General features: G+C 41.5%; 1 protein-coding gene across 3 annotated transcripts in view; it reads left to right on the forward strand.

Annotated features, from left to right (window-relative positions):
* frem1a (Fras1 related extracellular matrix 1a) overlaps positions 1 to 18,306 on the forward strand; it is a 37,444-nt gene that overhangs the window by 4,569 nt on the left and 14,569 nt on the right. For all 3 annotated transcript variants that reach the window (XR_013468192.1, XM_040181739.2, XM_040181740.2), the window contains exons 2-19: positions 1,321 to 1,759; positions 3,205 to 3,299; positions 3,400 to 3,710; positions 4,481 to 4,677; positions 4,891 to 5,214; positions 5,316 to 5,424; positions 6,026 to 6,157; positions 7,426 to 7,770; positions 7,867 to 8,009; positions 10,178 to 10,374; positions 10,463 to 10,553; positions 10,648 to 10,815; positions 11,193 to 11,401; positions 12,018 to 12,111; positions 12,213 to 12,465; positions 12,977 to 13,180; positions 15,517 to 15,702; positions 18,091 to 18,287. Coding sequence is in view for 2 of the 3 variants with exons in the window: in XM_040181739.2 (XP_040037673.2) it covers positions 1,514 to 1,759; positions 3,205 to 3,299; positions 3,400 to 3,710; positions 4,481 to 4,677; positions 4,891 to 5,214; positions 5,316 to 5,424; positions 6,026 to 6,157; positions 7,426 to 7,770; positions 7,867 to 8,009; positions 10,178 to 10,374; positions 10,463 to 10,553; positions 10,648 to 10,815; positions 11,193 to 11,401; positions 12,018 to 12,111; positions 12,213 to 12,465; positions 12,977 to 13,180; positions 15,517 to 15,702; positions 18,091 to 18,287 (3,501 nt within the window). In the remaining variant the exon portion in view is untranslated. The remainder of the gene's footprint in view (positions 1 to 1,320; positions 1,760 to 3,204; positions 3,300 to 3,399; positions 3,711 to 4,480; positions 4,678 to 4,890; positions 5,215 to 5,315; positions 5,425 to 6,025; positions 6,158 to 7,425; positions 7,771 to 7,866; positions 8,010 to 10,177; positions 10,375 to 10,462; positions 10,554 to 10,647; positions 10,816 to 11,192; positions 11,402 to 12,017; positions 12,112 to 12,212; positions 12,466 to 12,976; positions 13,181 to 15,516; positions 15,703 to 18,090; positions 18,288 to 18,306) is intronic.

The following is an 18,306-nucleotide window of genomic DNA, read 5'->3' on the forward strand; positions in this document are numbered from 1 at the left end:
CAGGTGTCAGGACCAGGGTCCAGAAGGAACTACGATCTACGGAGACCTGCTAGGGGAGAAAGCACAAAAAAACTCCTGGAAAGAAGTTGAATTAGTCATGTGCATTAATATAACATGAATTATTGTAGAACGAGAGCGTGAGGGAGGAGCTCGGTGTGTCCTAAGAAGTCCCCCGGCAGTCTAAGCCTATAGCAGCTTAACTAAGGGCTGGTCCGGGCTAACCTGAGCCAGCCCTAACTATAGGCAAAATCAAAGAGGAAAGTTTTAAGTTATACTTTAAAAGAGCTGACCGAATCTGCCCCCCGGACTGAAAGTGGAAGCTGGTTCCACAAAAGAGGAGCTTGATGACTGAAGGCTCTGGCCCCCAGCCTACTTTTTAAAACCATAGGAACAACAAGTAACCCAGTATCTATGGAGCGCAGCTGCCTTGTAGGGCAGTAAGGTGTTCCAAGCTCTTTAAGATACGACGGGGCCTCACCAGCAAGTGCCTTGTAGGTGAGGAGAAGTAATAATGTCTTATTCAGTTAGGTTGTACTGTGCAAAATGGTAAATGCACTGTACTTGTACTTCTGTTTTCCAGTCTTCTGACAACTCTAATCTCTTCATTACTATGTGTCATAATCCACCCATTCATACACTGGTGACCGGAGACACCAGATACAGTGACGCCAGTCCATCAGTAACTAACATTCACACACCGTGGTCACAGCTACGGGACCAATTTTGGACTTACTGTTTTACCCAAGGACACACCTATATCTGGATTAGCGGAGGGAGAGTACTGGTAACCAGCGAAGGGAGCGGAGTAGTGTGGGTCGAACTGCTGCATTCTGGATGAGCTGCAGAGGTAGAATGGAGCTGGCTTGTAGACCTGCTAGGAGGTGGTTACAATACATTAATGCGTGAGATGACCAGAGCCTGTACCAGAACCTGCACCGCCTCCTGAGTGAGAAGGGGACGTATTCTCCTGATGTTGTGGAGCATGTATCTACAGGAACATGTTGTTTGCAGTGATGTTGGCATTGAGGGAAAGTCTACTGTCAAGTGTCAGCTCTGGTCTAAAACTTTTACAGTCCATTAACTGGTTCATGTATCATCATTTAATCAGTTGTCACAAAATAAACTATGTCATCTGAAAGTAATGCTTCTTGAAATTCAAATGTTCAAATCAACCAATGCACCTTGTGTTGCTTTGCATTAACAATATCTTTAGACCTTCTCATTTGGTTCCTGTAAATTCTAGGGCATTTCATGTTTTCTTCATTTGTTTGTGTATGTTGTTTAGCGCAAAATATTGAAATTTGTTTAATTTCTTTACAGCTCCCGACTGGTCAGTATTAAATGGTAAAGGCTCGGAAGTTCACATTACAATGAAATCATACCACCAGAGCAAAATCAAGCTCCTTCTGAAGAGAAAAACATCTTGGATTTCATAATTATTCAATTGAAGTGTGTTTCTGAAAGCTTTCATTTGGATCCAGTCCTTGAAAACATTTGCTTGTGCCTGAAAGCGATGGGCTCACATGGTCAAGCACTGGTCGGGCTTCTGCTGCTTCTGCTGCTTCTGCTGGTAATAACCTGCTCATCACACAGTTCCCTCGTAAAAGTCAATAATGGTGTAAAGGTGAAACGGGGTCAGTCAGTCTACCTTCAGGAAGGTGACCTGCAGTTCCATATTCCCCGTCAGAAGGACGCTTGCAAGGTGGAGGTGGTGTTAAATGAACCCATAACTCAACGAGTGGGTAAAGTCTTGCCTCAGGTAAGGGAAGAACCCTTTTACAACGTTCCAGGCTTTTTACCGTGTTTGCTGTTGTATTCAAAAATCTTTAGTCGTAAACAAAGGACTTCAGGATTGAGTTATAATATAGCGGTTTTAATAAAAAATAGAGGCAGTAAAACAAGAATACATTTCTTAATTGAGGGACCTGGAACTTTCACAGTCCAGTTTGCTCCAGCTCGAGGTCCATGAATGAAGGTCAAACACAAAGTTTTATCCATTTCAACATGGGGCGTAGTGTCCTCTCATTGATTAAAACATGCTCATGTCTGACAGATTAAAACAGAGCATTTCTGGATCTGGGTGTTTTTTCATGTCCATTCATTGTCATTTACAAGTATGTATGCTCAGTCCAAAATGACCATGTTGTTTCAATTCAGAGAACGATGCTGAACAACATATTGTACAAAAATCATTATATGGTGTCATCTCTACAGAAAGCGCGAGGGGCTTGAGTCCCAATATACCTAGAAACCCACGCTCTGTCCGACTGTCTCCAGACAGAGTTCATGTGTGTGTTATTTCTCAATTCCATATCTATGATAATTTGTGTTCTAGACTGCTCATAAGATTATAATATTTCATAAAAAAATGTCAAATCCTATTATGCATATGCAGGAGATATACCATATTTCCAAAATACTCTTCAGTACTAAAAACAAATGGAAGGCATGCATTCTGCTTCTGTAGCACCATTTGACAGCAAACATGAAGGGAGTCATGTACGTTATACGGTATGATTAGTGTTCTGGTAATTTTGACAAGAGCTCAGAGGTGGGTTGATCACATTCATTCCTCATTTTCCTACTAATGTAACTGGCTCTCAGATCTCACTGTTGTGAACCCCTTAAGCCAAGGTCAAGTGTGAAAGCTTTGTTAGCTTTACTCTCAGCCCTTCATCCTATACACATCGGGGTTGAAGATGTATTTCAATTTTTGCAAGAGAGGCGTTTTGGGTAAAAGAGGGTAGAGAGACCGCTCTATACTTCGTCTTCTATACTTCGGAGACATATTTGATGCTTAAAAGTACAAACGTACAACATATATTCTTACTAAAATATATATAAATTCATAATGAATTAATTACTGAACACTTTTTTTCATTTCATTTTTATTTATTTTTTTCTTCAAATATATTTGGCTTCTAATATATTTTGGCTTCCCGTCTAAATGTAATGCAAGCTTTTCTTATGAATACACGGCATGCTCAAGTGTTAAAGCAAGATTATGTAAATCTGGAAAGAGGAGATGATAAAGTATAGAACATAAAACAATGGAATTACATTAGTGGGTGAAATATCTGAATTTGTTTTTTCACCACGATTGTCATGTCCAGGGTTCTAACAATGTTAGTTATCAAGCCAATGTTCAGATAGTTCTGCGCCCCAGTCCAACCTCACTCATGCCTTTGACCATTTCTTTGGTAGGTATTTGATTGCCACTATCGGACTGATGAGGTAAAGTACATCCACAACGGATGTCCATTATTAAATGAGGACACTGTCGAGCTTCGACTATACAGGTAAAACACTGCGATGTATTTCAAATACAGAACATGCTCATTTTTTTCGTTACTGTTTTCTGGTATGTCAGTATAATCATCTTGTTTTTTTTCTTAACAGGTTCACAGAGACAGAGACATACATGGAGAGTTTTTTTCTCCATGTGGACATTATGGAACCTGAATGCAGCATAATAAAGCTGGGACCCAAATCCCTGAAGGTTCGTGAATTCTACGGCTTCTCGGATGCCGTGGATGGCAATGTGGTGTCCTTCCATTATGAGGAGAGATCTAGTCTGGAGTGTAGTATCCATTTGAGTAGGCATGACACCCACCTGCCCGCCCATGGCCAGCTGGTCACCGGAGAGCCAGAGAAAGCTGTGAAAAGAGGGGACGAGCCAGAGAGCTTCATCCACCTACGCCAACAGCTTGGTAACCTAATAGGCAGCATGTCAGGGAGAACATCCCTCGGTTATGTATAAATGCATGGAAAAAAACTAGACAAAAAAAAGAACAGATTTGAACCAGAAATAGTATCAGTGTTATAATTAGTTAATAATAAGGGGATTTTCATGCTTTGATTTTTAATGTATTGCACCAAAAGCCCCAGCATTATTCTCTACTTGTAGAACATTAAAAACATGACTTTGGAACCTCTATATAAGACTATAACATCCTTCTAATTAGTTCAATTCAACATCATTATTTTTTTGTATTGTCACAGGGCTTTACAATCTGCAAAAATTAAATCTCCTCTGTGCTGAGACCCCCACATCAGTCCAGGGTGTGGGGTTTCAAGTAACAATATTAATTTGAGACCATTTCACAGTGCACAAGCATTCATAGTGTTTCTGGAGTTATTAACAACTAACCTCTTTAATTGACTGGGTATAAGAATGCATTAAGAGTTAAGAGTGTTGTCTCATCTGCATTCAACGCATATCTGTAATAAAGCAGTATGGCACTGGAAAGTATCAGAAGAGGAATTAAGATTGGCCTCAGAATCTGAATCATACAAATTTATGTTACCTGGAAATCTGCAACTAAAGAATGCCATGATTAGACAGAATAATGCTATTTATATGTAATGGATTGTTAAATGTGGTAATGGATCAAGAAAGGAACTGTGTGGAACTGTTAAAAAGAGGGATTCAATAATACCAAAATTTATCTAAAATCTCTATGCTCGTGTAATTATTCAGATAATAAAGCCACGGCAATGTGTAAATCTGAAGACTGCCTGAAAGGTCTGAAGCTAATGAAGTCCACCAAAATTCCTTGTGATGACTTCCTTTTGATGGGGCTAAAGTATCAGCACATAGACCCTCCATCTCCAGACATAGACTACATCGCAATCAAACTGGATCTCAAGGATACTCGGAGTGGCAGCACATATCAGGTATTGTAGCTGTTTTAGTGCCAACATTTTTTATTTTATTTCTTTAATACTAACAATTATGTGACTAACTACCTGATTAGCACTGTAATTGGAGTGCAAAAAACGTTTTTTAATTTTGCTCACGTTTTTACAACTCCAATATTAGAACTGAATCGAATCAATCATTTTCCCATTATTCATTTATTTTGAATAACATTGTGTTTTTCTGTGTAGTCTGAACAGGCCTGGATTCCAGTTCATATTGTTGGTGCTTTGCCCAACCAACCCCCCAAACCGTCCTTTATGTCCATGTTTATCCTTGAAGTGGACCAGTTCATCCTCACTCCACTCTCCACTGCAATACTAGACACTGAAGACGAAGAAACTCCCAAACAACTTTTGGTTTTCAACATCACCAAACCACCTATGAATGGCTTCATCACCCATCTCTCCGATCATACCCGTCCAATTTCCTCCTTTACATGGCTTGATCTCAATGAAATGCTCATTGGGTATCAACCTCCGAACTCATCAAACACCCAACGCAGGAATTACGAGGTAACACTAATTTTTCTTACTTTCATTCTTTGGGCTGTTCATTAAGCAATTAGTTTGGTCTTGTCAGGGTCTCTGAACGTCGTTTTCATCTTCCCATACAGATGGAATTTGAGGTTCATGATTTTTTCTTTGAGAAGAGCCCACCAATGACTGTTCACATGTCTGTAAGGAATGCAGACACCAATGCACCGAGAGTGTCTTGGAACATGGGTATGCTAACAACGCAATGCAAATACACAAAGCTTTTTCAAACACATGTGAACAGTTGAGTTGTTTATGTAACAGGTTGTACCAATACATTTATTTGAACAATAATCGTTTGTTGGAAAACACCATAAAGAGATTTCACACAACTCACTAGCTCAATGGAGCTTATTTCAGCTTTACGTTTTTATATACATATACAGTATACGTTCTCTCAACACCGGAAACTGGGCACAGTATTATCATTTTTAACTCTCAAGTCTTTCTGCTTGAATTAGTCTCTGCGAACGTATGCATATAACCCTTGATCAAAGTCTAAGAAAGGTTATGACAAGAACAGTGGAATAAAACTACAATCTGTCAGTTGGATAAAATACAAGATTGATCTGACTAACTGACAACATTGCATGTTGCAAATATTTTGTCAAGCGTGTATTTAATTATTTTTTTGTAGCACTTATACAGGTAATGTGTTTGTTGTGTTTTCTCCTCCCTGGTCTCTTTTTTAAAAATGTATTTTTCTTTCCCTTAAAGAAATTTAAGAAATGTAATTTCATGTACAATATAGTAAGCGTATTAACGTTTCTAAGAACAATTTGTCCTTTAGGCCTCAGTCTGTTGGAGGGTCAGTCTCGGCCAATAAATTGGGAGCAGCTACAGATTGTGGACAACGACAACCCGAATGCTGTTCGCATCATCACAGTGGACGGCCTGCAGCATGGACGGCTCACTGTCAGAGGTACAGACACCTGCTGGTGAACACAGTGACAATCACATTGTCTCTTCAGCCTGGTGGACTTTGATTTCTAGCTCGCTTATGCAGTCTGTGCTGCAGTTATGTTATCCCATTTATGACTTAGTTTATCATCAAGAAGTATACATTCAAACCAAAAATGTCCTTCATTCAATTCCTAATCAATGAGCTGTCTGTTCATTTTCCAGTAGGATCAGATGATTCAAAAAAGTGGTTGAAAGGGATGAATCGACCAACCAGAGCTAGACTGCACAAAACCGTCTTCTAGAGTAGTTTTCAGTACTCTATCAATGTGAAACATTCCATTCTTACTGTCCACACACTGGCCAATCACATAGACGTGTTTTTAGCCTGGTATCTCCATGTTTTATAGATTTGTATAGATTTTATAGATTACTTCACCAGTAACATATGAACTGATTTTACACATCAGAACACTCACAGGGATTCCTATTTATCCTCACAAACATTGTCTAGATACACAATGTAGTTAGTTATTACAGTAAAGTTTTTATCATGGTATGCCATTTTGGGAGCAAGAGCAAATAAATATTTGTCCACTGATTGATGATAGAAATGTAATTATTGTATGATTCCAATAATTCCATTGAGTTTTATAGTCAATATTGCTGAATTTGTGTATTTTCCTGATTAGATATGGGGGGGAAAGAGATTAAAAGACTCTGCATGTCCCCACACTGCAGGTTATTGTCTGTCAGTCAGATGCACTCTTGCAACCATATCACTTTGAACCAGACCCTGGACAAGTTTGAGAATGTAGGGTTCAAGAGGACGTATCTGAATGATTTGCGCAAACCCGCAGCTTCTTCCCAATTTTTTCATGGTCTCCATAAATTCAATTGTTTCCCCTACCATTGAATAGAGGGGGCGCTGCCGATCCCCCTCCCCCACCTCACGCCACCCTCACTTGTTTAAAATTACTCACTATCTGTCCCGATGTGCACACAGAGAGTGTGCGTCAGAAGATGCCGGTGTCATATATGCACCCCGCCTCGTCGACGGAGCCCCCCCGGGCTGTCCTCCTAAGCAGCCCCCCTCCCAAACCTGGAAACCTAGGGGGAAATCCTGTAATCCTAATCGTTCTTGTGCCTTGTAAGGCTGGGATGTGGTGGGAGGTTGGGCCAAGGCGATATAAAAGATTTCAGGATTTCCTGAAATTAATATAATATTGTTAAATAAATACAGTTTATGATAATGAAATCATAACATATTCCTCTTTGTTTTTAATCCAGGGGGAAAGAGCTTTATGTTCACTGTCAATGACATCAAAGCGGGCGTTGTTCGCTATCACCACGACGACAGTGACTCCACCAAAGACTACATCATCTTCCGCATTACTGACGGCCACCATCAGACACGACACAAGTTCCCCATCAAGATCCTGCCGAAGGACGACAGCCCTCCGGTCCTCATCACCAACATGCTGCTGGAGGTGTCTGAGGGCCAGATGGCTTTACTGAGAGGCTCCACCCTCCAAGCTTCAGACATGGACTCGAGCGACGACTACATCCTCTTTAACATCACCCGACCCCCACGAGGAGGGGAGGTCATAAAAATTCCAACGTCAGGACATACAGGTCAGTTGGATATATTTTCTTTTCTTATTAAACCCAACATGGAGTTTGTTTTATTTATTAATCAGATAATGTTATGTCCCTGTTGGTTTAACCCAGGTTATCGTGTCAGCCATTTTCTGCAGAGGGACCTCTCCCAGTCCATGGTTTACTATCGACACCAAGAAAACAAAGTGTTTGACGACTCCTTTGAAGTGGTGCTGTCTGATTTCCATGACCCCCCCAACCTGTCAGAGCCCCAAGTGGGTAACAGCAACACATCTCTAAACTAGAGTGTTGCACGCTTGATTGAATGAATTTCAAAAGAATTGCTGAAAATACAGAAATGAGAAAGGTTGAAATTAATTTTAAAAAATTGCTAAAAATACACAAATGACAAAAGCTGATTTTTTTTAATTGCTGAAAATACAGAAATATGAGAACTATGCAATACACAACCATTGTAAAGAAAGGGTCTGAAAAAAGCAAAGATTAATTGCGTGACATAGTGCCTGCACGCGTGTGTCTCTGGTTGCTATGGGAGAGGGGCAGAAGTTAATTAATGGCAATATATGAACATTCATTTATTTTTAATCAAGCATAAAGGGTAAAAAGTTGAAGCTAGCTTTGTGAATATTTTAATGTTTTGAAATTCATTTCAACTTTCAGCTTGCTGGTATTTTCTCATTTCTGTATTCCAACACATTTTCTAACTAATGCTAATCACCTGTGTGAGGTGGGGGTGCACAGAGACTGAGTGCATGCGGGGGTCTGTGGCTTGTCATGGTTATGGCATGCTGCCATGTTCCCGCACTGATCAAAGGGCAGGGAGAATAACAGAGATTTACCTAGTATCCACACGTCAAACAAGTTCCCTTGGATGCAAAACTATAAGTCCAATTCAAAAATTAAGTTTGTCTTTCCGAGACCCAAGACCCTGCCGAACGTAGAGATGTACTTTATATGTCTGAAGATATAAACAGGACTCTACCAGCAGTTTCAAAAATGTGTACCTTCTGCTATCGCTGAGAAATTTGTCACCAGAGACAGAGACATTGGTCTCTATGGGGCGAGAGTTAGACGTTGTCTCGCTGGTGCCAAAAGTAAAAGTCTGTTGGATTCCATGTTTACATTTATACAACCAGCACAACATTTCCTATCTATCAATCCAAAAATTAAGCATGAAGAGTTGTTTTAAATAGTTTCGGGTTTAAAATATACTATTAATATCTTAAAGTTTAAATGGCTGCTGTGGCTGAAAGATTGAGGAAGGAGAGTTTAAGAGAAAACCTTCATTGGAAAACAACATAAGAAATAGTATGAATATTGATTTGTATAATAAATCGAACATAGGAGGTAAAAAGCTAAGAAGGCAGAGTGTGAGGGGTCAGGACTTCGACTCAGGTGCAGAGTAATAAGGCAACAGAAAATTCTTTCAAGGTTTGGAATCTTTTACTAGGAGAGTAAACTAATGCAAAACAAAGGGTGCACAGGCAAAGGCGGAATCCACACGCTCTTGTAGAAACAAAAAGGAAGAGAGCCTGGCAACGAAGTAGAAACAAGATTACAAAAACAGCACTGGGAATTTAACAACAAACATGTACCTCTAGGAAGGACAAAAGATAACCTGACACAGACAAGTGGGGGAACTGAGGCTTAAATACAGGTGGAGGTGATTGCAAACTAAACTCAGCTGTGGGGGGAAACTAGATACAGGAAGTGCCGTGGTTACAAAAATAAAACAGGAAGTTAATCTGCACAGTCTCTTCGAGTCGTCACACAGAGCACCTCAAGGAGCTGAATATTGTAATAGCTGAATGGTAGCTGATAAGGAGTTCAAAATATGTAGGCCTATGTGTTGTAAAAGCATTCCAACAAATAGTGTCTCATATTAGCAAACGCCAATAATATTTTTACATGCAGTGTTCTGACTTTGAGATTAAAAAAACAAAAAGAAACTCCGATAGTACCTCCGTTCATTTGGTACATTTTTAGCTTGCTACATAGCATTGAATCTCCCTTAGAAGTATGAATTAGCTAGTCATGCTAGCAGCTCTGTGGGAACTGGATTAGCTTGGTAACATGATGACATGCTCTTGTTTTTATCATGTTCACCATCTTAGTTTAGTCTGTAAACATGCAAATTATTGCTAATTAGCACTTGACACATTTTGTGGCAATCCATCCACTGCAAGGCATTTTACTGCCAGGACTGACACATTTATTGACATTGAATTCCATAATAATTAATTTAATATGTATAGATATTCAATCATGAAACAAAGTAAAGGAAAAATTCTTTGAGCTATGTTGATTGCATGGTAAAACAATTATTGTCATTATCATTGTCTGGGATAAGACGCTTGTGCCTTGCGAAGAAATTATATTTCTGATCATGATTTCTAATTAAGTCATCTATATGCTTGTGTAGGTTGTGGTGGTGCACATAGAGCCTGCTCCAGACCAACCACCTAAAGAGGTTCCTGGTTCTAGTCGGTGTCTTGTGATCAAAGAAACAGAAGTGGTCCACATAACACGCCAACAGCTTCACTTCACAGACCAGGAGTGTCCAGACAGTGAGCTTACATATACTGTTACGACTCCTCCTTTTTATGCTGGTCCTCACAGGTTAGTGTGTCCTCACCCTCAGAGTGAACAGTGAACACCTGGGGGAAACCATTCAGTCTCAATTTTGTGTTGTCGTCTTTATGAGCAGCAGGCCAGATGCCGGGAGGTTGTTCTTAGTTGACAGCATCCCTAAATTCAACAAAGACCCCAATGCACCGGTGCTGAGGCTCTTTACACAGGTGACTCTTTGCACTTTTTATTCAGTTTAGCAAAATGAATCGAGACTAGCGAAATAAATAAGATATCCTTTTTTATTTCATGTTTTTTTTCTAGCATGCAGTGAACTTCATGAAAATAGCCTACATGCCTCCAGTCACAGACATCGGCCCTTACCCCCAGTACATCCAGTTTGTTCTCTCTGTAACCAACCTCCTGGGCAAAACAGTCTCTGGGATCTGCTTTAACATCACTGTGGTGCCAGTGGACAACCAGCCGCCGCAGGTGGAAATTAAAGTTTTATTGTAGTGTAATGTTACCTGTGTTTGGATGTAACTGGTAAGTAGACTATTTGTATTGTGCTTGACTAGTCTTCCACTTAATTAACTTGAACACTACATGTTACCATTCACACCCATTCACACACTGATGATAGGAGCTATCATAGACAGTGATACCTGCCCATCAGTTACTTCACACCCCATAGCCACAGCGACTGGAGCAATGTTCGGTTAAGTGTGTTGCCCACGGACACGCTGATATGGACACTAGCGGAGCCCGGAATCAACAACTCTTTGATTGGAGAACGACCCTGCTCTTCACTGAGCCACAGTCCACTGTCCATATACATACATGCAAAGTGTGGGTATGTTCTGTTTTAGGTTATTACCAACCCTCCAACCGTAGATGAAGGAGGGCATTGCTGGCTTGGCCCTGAGCACTTGCTGGTATCAGACGTGGACTCCGTAGAAAGCAAGCTGCAGGTGGCACTTCAGCGGAAACCGCAGCATGGAGCTCTGCAGTTTGGCGATCTCCCGCTGAAACCAGGCCAGGCTTTCGCTGTGAAGGACCTGAAAAGCCTCAAAGTTAGGTCAGACATTGTGCTTTAGTATTTTCATGTGGCATAGAAGTTGATATAGTCCTCTGACATTGCGGCAACAAAAACCTGGAGTTGGAGGAAACCAAAACAGATAAAAGAAAAGTAAATATTTGACTATTGGATACTTTTTAGATTGAGAGAATCATGAATCCAATCACTGCTAATTTTGGCTGTCTGGTTAATAGGAAACTGCTTACCAAAACATTAACCATACCATCTTAATACTGTAATGTAATTGGTCCAAACTGGCTTGCTGTGTTCTGCACCAAATCACCCCCCTAAAAGACTCCCACTGCATTCACTAATCAATAAAAGAAGTTCTTAAAAAGTTGTGGGCTTTATGTTAGCTATTTATTACAAGAGAGCGATTTATATCCTGAAAGAGGAAGAAGACCCAAAGCACAATTACAAAGACAAGCGGTGTTCAAAAAACACACTGATGTAAACTCAGGCCCTAGATCAAGAATAAGACCAGGTCTCACAATCTAATAATAACAATTTGTTTATTGCTGTGTGTTCTTAAGATGATTGTAAGATTTACATTTATATTACAAACATTGGTAATTCCTCAACAAATCTTGGTCTTGTCTGACTTTTGTCAAATCAGGTACAATCACGACGGCTCAGAAACTGTAGAGGACCACATTGAATTCACAGCAACAGATGGCTCCAATTCAGTCCATTTTGTCCTGCAAGTGAAGGTAACATAAGTGGGTTTATAGAGTGGCTCTTCTTTGCAGTCAGAAATAAGGAAAGTAAAAATTGAATTGAATGTTTTAACTTGTATTGATTTGCATTTCAGGTGTTGCCCATCAATGACGAGGTCCCAGTGTTGGTGGATGGTTTGAAATCGGTGCTCAGCTGTGCAGAAGGACAGGAAATCGTCATCACATCAGACTACATCTTAGCTGCTGACGCAGACAGCAACAGCAGTAGCCTGACCTTTCTGATCGCCCGGCAGCCACATCATGGCATAGTTTGTCGAAACTCCATCGAGGTTGATCGCTTCATCCAGGCAGACATTACTGCAAGGATCATAACCTACAAACACACAGGTAGGCAGCACATTATAGGTTTAAGGTGGAAGTGACAAAATGTCAATGATGATGGGTAGTATTGATACTACCCATCATCATTGACATTTTGTCTTCATCTTTCAACAGCTGCAATAAAAAATATCTGTACTTTATATCTCCTTCCACTTTTAAGGAGCCATATTGAAACCCAGGTTTGCTCTTTCTTTAATTGCATAACATTTTTATACAATAGGAGTGCATTTCCATGATGTATTTTGATATACAATATATCCCTACGTATATATATGTATTAAATTGCTGAATTATTTTCTAAATTCCCGGTACCTCTTTCTCTATGACCTTTGGTTGTTTCTTTATACATGGTCCTACATAGTTACTCCAGCTATACCATTATAATTCTACATAACGACTGAGCCATTCAGGGCTCGACATATCTCTTCAATATAAATATTGTAGAGATAAACAAGTATATAACAACCCAGTAAGGAGGGACTGTTCGATAACCTTTTTTCTATGCTTGTGGTTTTAGGACTGGAGATTGGACTTACTCCTCGCCATGACACCATCACCTTTGTTATATCTGATGGAGAAACAGAAAACTCTGCTTCATGCTGCAGTGAAGAAAATCCCACCCAGACCAGAGACAAGACGCTGATGCGAAAGAGTCTTCCGGTTTATGACCTCCAGATCACTGTGTTTCCAGTTGATAACCAACCACCTTCTCTAATAACAGGTGAGACATTTTGAACTCAAATAGTGTCTTCTCGACACACTAAATTGATGACCCCTTAAAACAAGTCCCTCACTGTCCCTTGACCTGGCTTTCAGCGCTATGTCGTTTTGCATGTCAGCCATCTCCCTGTCCACTCCATCTGGCAAAGGAATTTGGCTGCAACCCCCTGTCAATATGCAGGAAACAAATGTTGGAAACAAATGCAGCAATATCCTCCATGACGTCTAACTCACCAAACGTCGACTAAGCGCTGCTGCCAGTTTGTCCAGGTCCACACAGTACTGCTCGTGGTGAAAGTCGTAATCATCTTTCAAGGACTTGTTTTCCCCAGGTATTAATGTGTGTCATCCTCCCGTTCTTAAGGTGTGTGATCCAGACATGAAGTTTGGCCTTGAATGCATTCACTGCGCTTATCAGAGCTTGTTGTCGTCGCCTTGAATAAGCGATGCTGAAGTGCTTTTGGTCGAATCGAGTTTACTACTTTGACCACCAGTGTCATCAAAGTCCACAATCTTCTCAGCCAAGCCTTGCTGATGAATCACATAGTGATACTTCATGAAGTCGAGAAAATCTGCGGCAAATCATTGCGGCACAGTGCAATAAAACCAGCGTGCACACCGCACATTGCCGGGGCCCCATCAGTGGTGATTGCTGTTAGTTTATGAATGGGAAGCCGTCTTTGAATTTCTAGTGGTTAATGTTGTGCTTCCGCTCCAAATTCCCTCGCTTAAACAGTGCTTGCGACTAGTGGAACAACATGCACACACACCTTTGTTTCATCAAGGTAAAAATAAATTCCTCCTCCCATTCTGGATGGAAATGGTAGGCTTTCACTTTCTTTTGTGAAGCCTTTGCCAACTGCTAGATTTAGCAGTGATTAAAACTAAAAAATGTGTGATATACTGTACAATGCAGCCAATCAGTGTCCTTGAACAGATAGTCCCCTGTGTGTCTGTTGCTATGCAAACGCATTGGAAGCATCACATTTCTTACCTTTTGCGGCGTTTCCGGTCTTAATTCAACGATCGCCACCAAGCTGAAAACTGTAATGACAACTAACGGTTGCGCAAAATGTATTGATCTATTGTTATTTTGATTGACCTAAGCGTTCCACATCAGTGCACAATATTAACAGGTACAGTACATCATGGCTAGGACGTTTTTCCAAATACACCCAGTGGCTCACCAATCAGAATGCTGGATTTCATCTACCCGTATTATTTTTTATATATACAGTATATATATATATATATATATATATCCGGGAGAGGCCCGTAATCAACGGGTCTGCTGAGCCCTTCTTTGTTCGCGTCATTCTGTCAGGGGTGCGGGGAGCGGGAGACAGGATTCAAATTGCAGACTTTAAACCAAAAATACTTTAATAGTCAAAATGTTCAAAGCAAAAGGCCAAGGGGAAAAAACGCACACAGGAACCAGAGGTGAAAAAAGGCAGGCAGGAACGAGACACATCCGGGACGATAGACAAGTGACACAAGTGACACACTAGGGAGGTGCAGGTGATTGGACACAGGTGGAGACTATCAGACGATCACAGGGGATGACAGGACAAGGCAGGAAGTGAAGTTACCCGGGGACACGAGTGGCAGAAAACTACAAAATAAGACAGGACGTGAACCACACTGTGACACGATTGACAGGTTGGCGACCAATGCCTTGAAAGAATCCGGCTCACATGAAACCTCACTGATGTTTTATGTCAATTAAGAGATTTGAAAATAAAACACTGCAAAAAAGAATATTATACAAGGCAGAGAAAAAGTATTTCCGCCTTTCTGGTTTCTTATTTGCATATTTGTAACACGTAAATGTTTCAGATCATCAAACAAATGTTTATATATAAGAAGATACCCCAATTAAATACAAAATGTATTTAAATGATGATTTTATAAATTAAGGAGAAAAAACTATCCAAACTTACTTGGCCCTTTTTATTAAAACGTTATTGTTCCATAACTGGTTGTGACCGCCTTGGCGACAACAAAACTGCAATCAAGTGTTTGTATTAACTGGCCACAAACCTTTCACGACTGTGGAGGAGGTTTGGCCAACTCTTCTCTGCAGAATTGTTTTAATTCTGTTGTTGTTGTTTTAACATTGGATGGTTTCTAGCATAGACGACAAAACCATCATCTACTGTAGCTCCTTCTGAGCCTTTCAGAGGTGAACCTGCTTTGGGGGTTTGGGATCATTGTCCTGCTCGTGAACCCAAGTGTTCCTGAGCTTGAGGTCACAAACTGATGACAGGATATGTGTGTAGAAATTCTGGGGGGTTTTAAACCATGATGTTTGATGTTTGTGCTTGTTTTTATTCGAAGAAAACATCTTTACAGTGGATGAAGGTGGCTCTGCCCCGATAACTGCATCTCATTTGAAGGCCTCTGACCTGGACACAGTTCTGGACAAACTGGTGTTCAGTCTCATTTCACCGCCCCAGTTTGGCTACATTGAAAATGTCCTGCCAAGTCCAGGGTTTGAAAAAAGTAACACAGGCATAAGCATAGGTAAGCATTATGATATAAATGTTTTACGTCGTTTCTGTATCAAGATGGCGCCGACGATGGCTGCCACTGTGCTTGGGTGCGCTTCGTTTTTTGTTGTTCTTGTTGTTAATTATGTCTCCTATTGCGATTCCCGGAGCTCTTTCACCATGAGCTATTGAACAACCGAGGAACAACTCCAGCGGAGTTACTTTTTTATTCTTCTTTCTTCTGTGGAATTACTGGACATTCTAGTCAAAGGTGCGCTCATCTTTCGTCACGAAAGGGTGGAGGAATATGCTTCGATTTCAACCGCAGCTGGTGAAATGACGTAACAGTGATCCTACAACACTGTTCTCCTGATCTGGAAACTTTCATTATCAACTGTAAACCATTTATTCCCCCCGTCAGTTTGCTTCAATCATCCTGGTCGGTGTTTACATGCCATCATGCGGGCAACGTGCACGAGGCACAGCGGACACTCGCCGACCAGATACGGCATGTGAAGCGGACCAACCCGGACTCCTTAGTTATTGTCCTCGGGGACTTTAACAAAGGAAATCTCACCAATGAACTTCCTAAGTACAAACAGTTTATTAAATGCCCAACCAGAGAGGAGAACACGCTGGATCACTGTTACTGTGACAGTTATAACGCCGTCCCTCGTGCTGCACTGGGACGTCATGGTCAGCTTGATTCCTGCATACAGGCAGAAACTAAAGCTCTGCAAACCTGTGGTGAGGGAATTCAGGAATTGGACCAGTGAGGTGCTGGAGAATCTTCGAGCGTGCTTGGATTGCACAAACTGGGATGTTTTCAAGACTGCTACTAACAGTCTGGATGAGTTCACAGATGCTGTAACTTCTTAGATCAGCTTCTGTGAAGACAGCTTAAGTCCATCATGCACCAGGGTGAGTTTCAACAACGACAAACCTGAGTTCAAAGCGGAACTCAGAAAACTACATCTGCAGAAGGATCAGGCATTTAGGAGTGGGGGCAAAGACTTGCACACAGAGTCAAAATACAAGCTTAGCAAGGCGGTGAGAGATGCTAAATGACTGTACTCTGAGAAACTCCAACAATAGCTCTCAGCAAATGACTCTGCTTCGGTTTGGAGAGGCCTTAAACACCTCACAAATTACAAGCCCAAAACCCCCCACTCCATGAGTGAACTCCGCCTGCAGATTTGATAGACAATGTCGTGACTCCATCCCCCACAGCTCCACCAAACGATCATCCCATCTCTGCTGCAGGACAAACTCTCACAGCTGCACGTGCCCGACTCCACCTGCAAGTGGATCGCAGACTTCCTGTCCGATAGGAAGCAGCAAGTGAAGCTTGGGGAAACATGTCTCAGCCTCCCCGACCATCAGCACCGGTTCCCCCCAAGGCTGCGTTCTTTCCCCTCTGCTCTTCTCCCTGTACACAAACAGCTGCACCTCCAGCCACTAGTCCGTCAAGCTCCTGAAGTTCGCGGATGACACCACCTGAGCTGATCTCTGGGGGGGATGAGTCCGCCTATAGGTAGGAGTCTGACCATCTGGTGTCGTGGTGCAGCCAGAACAACCTGGAGCTCAACGCTCTAAAGACAGTGGAGATGATTGTGGATTTCAGGAAGTACAGAGTCCCACCCTCCCCCATCACCACTGTGGATTCCTTCCGTTTCCTGCTCTTCATCATCTTTCTTCATCATCACCTTTTACATCGAGTCCATTCTCTGCTCCTCCATCACCGTCTAGTACGTTGCAGCCACAGCCAAGGACAAGAGCAGGCTGCAGCGTGTCATCCGCTCTGCAGAGAGGGTGATTGGCTGCAATCTGCCGTTTCTCTAGGACTTCTAGGACCCTGAAGCGAGCTAAAAAGATCGTAGCCAACCCCTCTCACCCTGGACAAATCTGTTTGTGCCCCTTCTATCTGGCAGGAGGATGAGGTCCATCAGCATTAAGACCTTCCGCCACACAAACAGTTTCTTCCCGTCGGCAGTCGGGCTCATCAACAGAGCCTGGTCCCCAACTGGCTCTGACATTCCACAATATTTTTTTTCCTTTACTTTTAAACTAACCCATAGCCGTATATTACTAACCCATAGCATTATATTTTATTTTAGCCCGTCTTGTCTTGTCGTCCATTGTCGTACTGTCTGCTGTTATGCAGCAAAGTTAAATTCCTTGTATGTCTAACATATTATGGCAATACATGTTTCCTTATTCCTGATTCCTGATAACATCTATGGCATTCTGTCCATCCTTTTAGAGGAATCCTCCTCTGCCGTTCTCCCTAACAATTCATCCTATTTTCTCCAGGGTTTTTTTCTTGTACAGATATGAGGGTTTTTGGGCAGAGGATGTTGTATGTGTACATACTATAAAAAATATTATAACGTATAAGTATAAAAATACTTCCCTTCCGCAGCTTCCTTTTCATACAAAGACATAATTGATGGCCATGTGAACTACGTACAGTCCAGACACCAGAGGATGGAGCCTACAGCTGACCAGTTCATGCTCTGTGTATCAGACGGTAAACACAGTTCTGCCCATATCCCCTTCTACATTATCATAAACCCAACGAACGACGAGATCCCACAGTTTGTGGCTCAGAACATAACAGTAAGTTTTTGTGGTCCAT

The sequence above is a fragment of the Gasterosteus aculeatus genome, chromosome 7 (assembly GCF_964276395.1).
Source record: "Gasterosteus aculeatus chromosome 7, fGasAcu3.hap1.1, whole genome shotgun sequence".
In the NCBI taxonomy this organism is placed as follows: Eukaryota; Metazoa; Chordata; class Actinopteri; order Perciformes; family Gasterosteidae; genus Gasterosteus; species Gasterosteus aculeatus.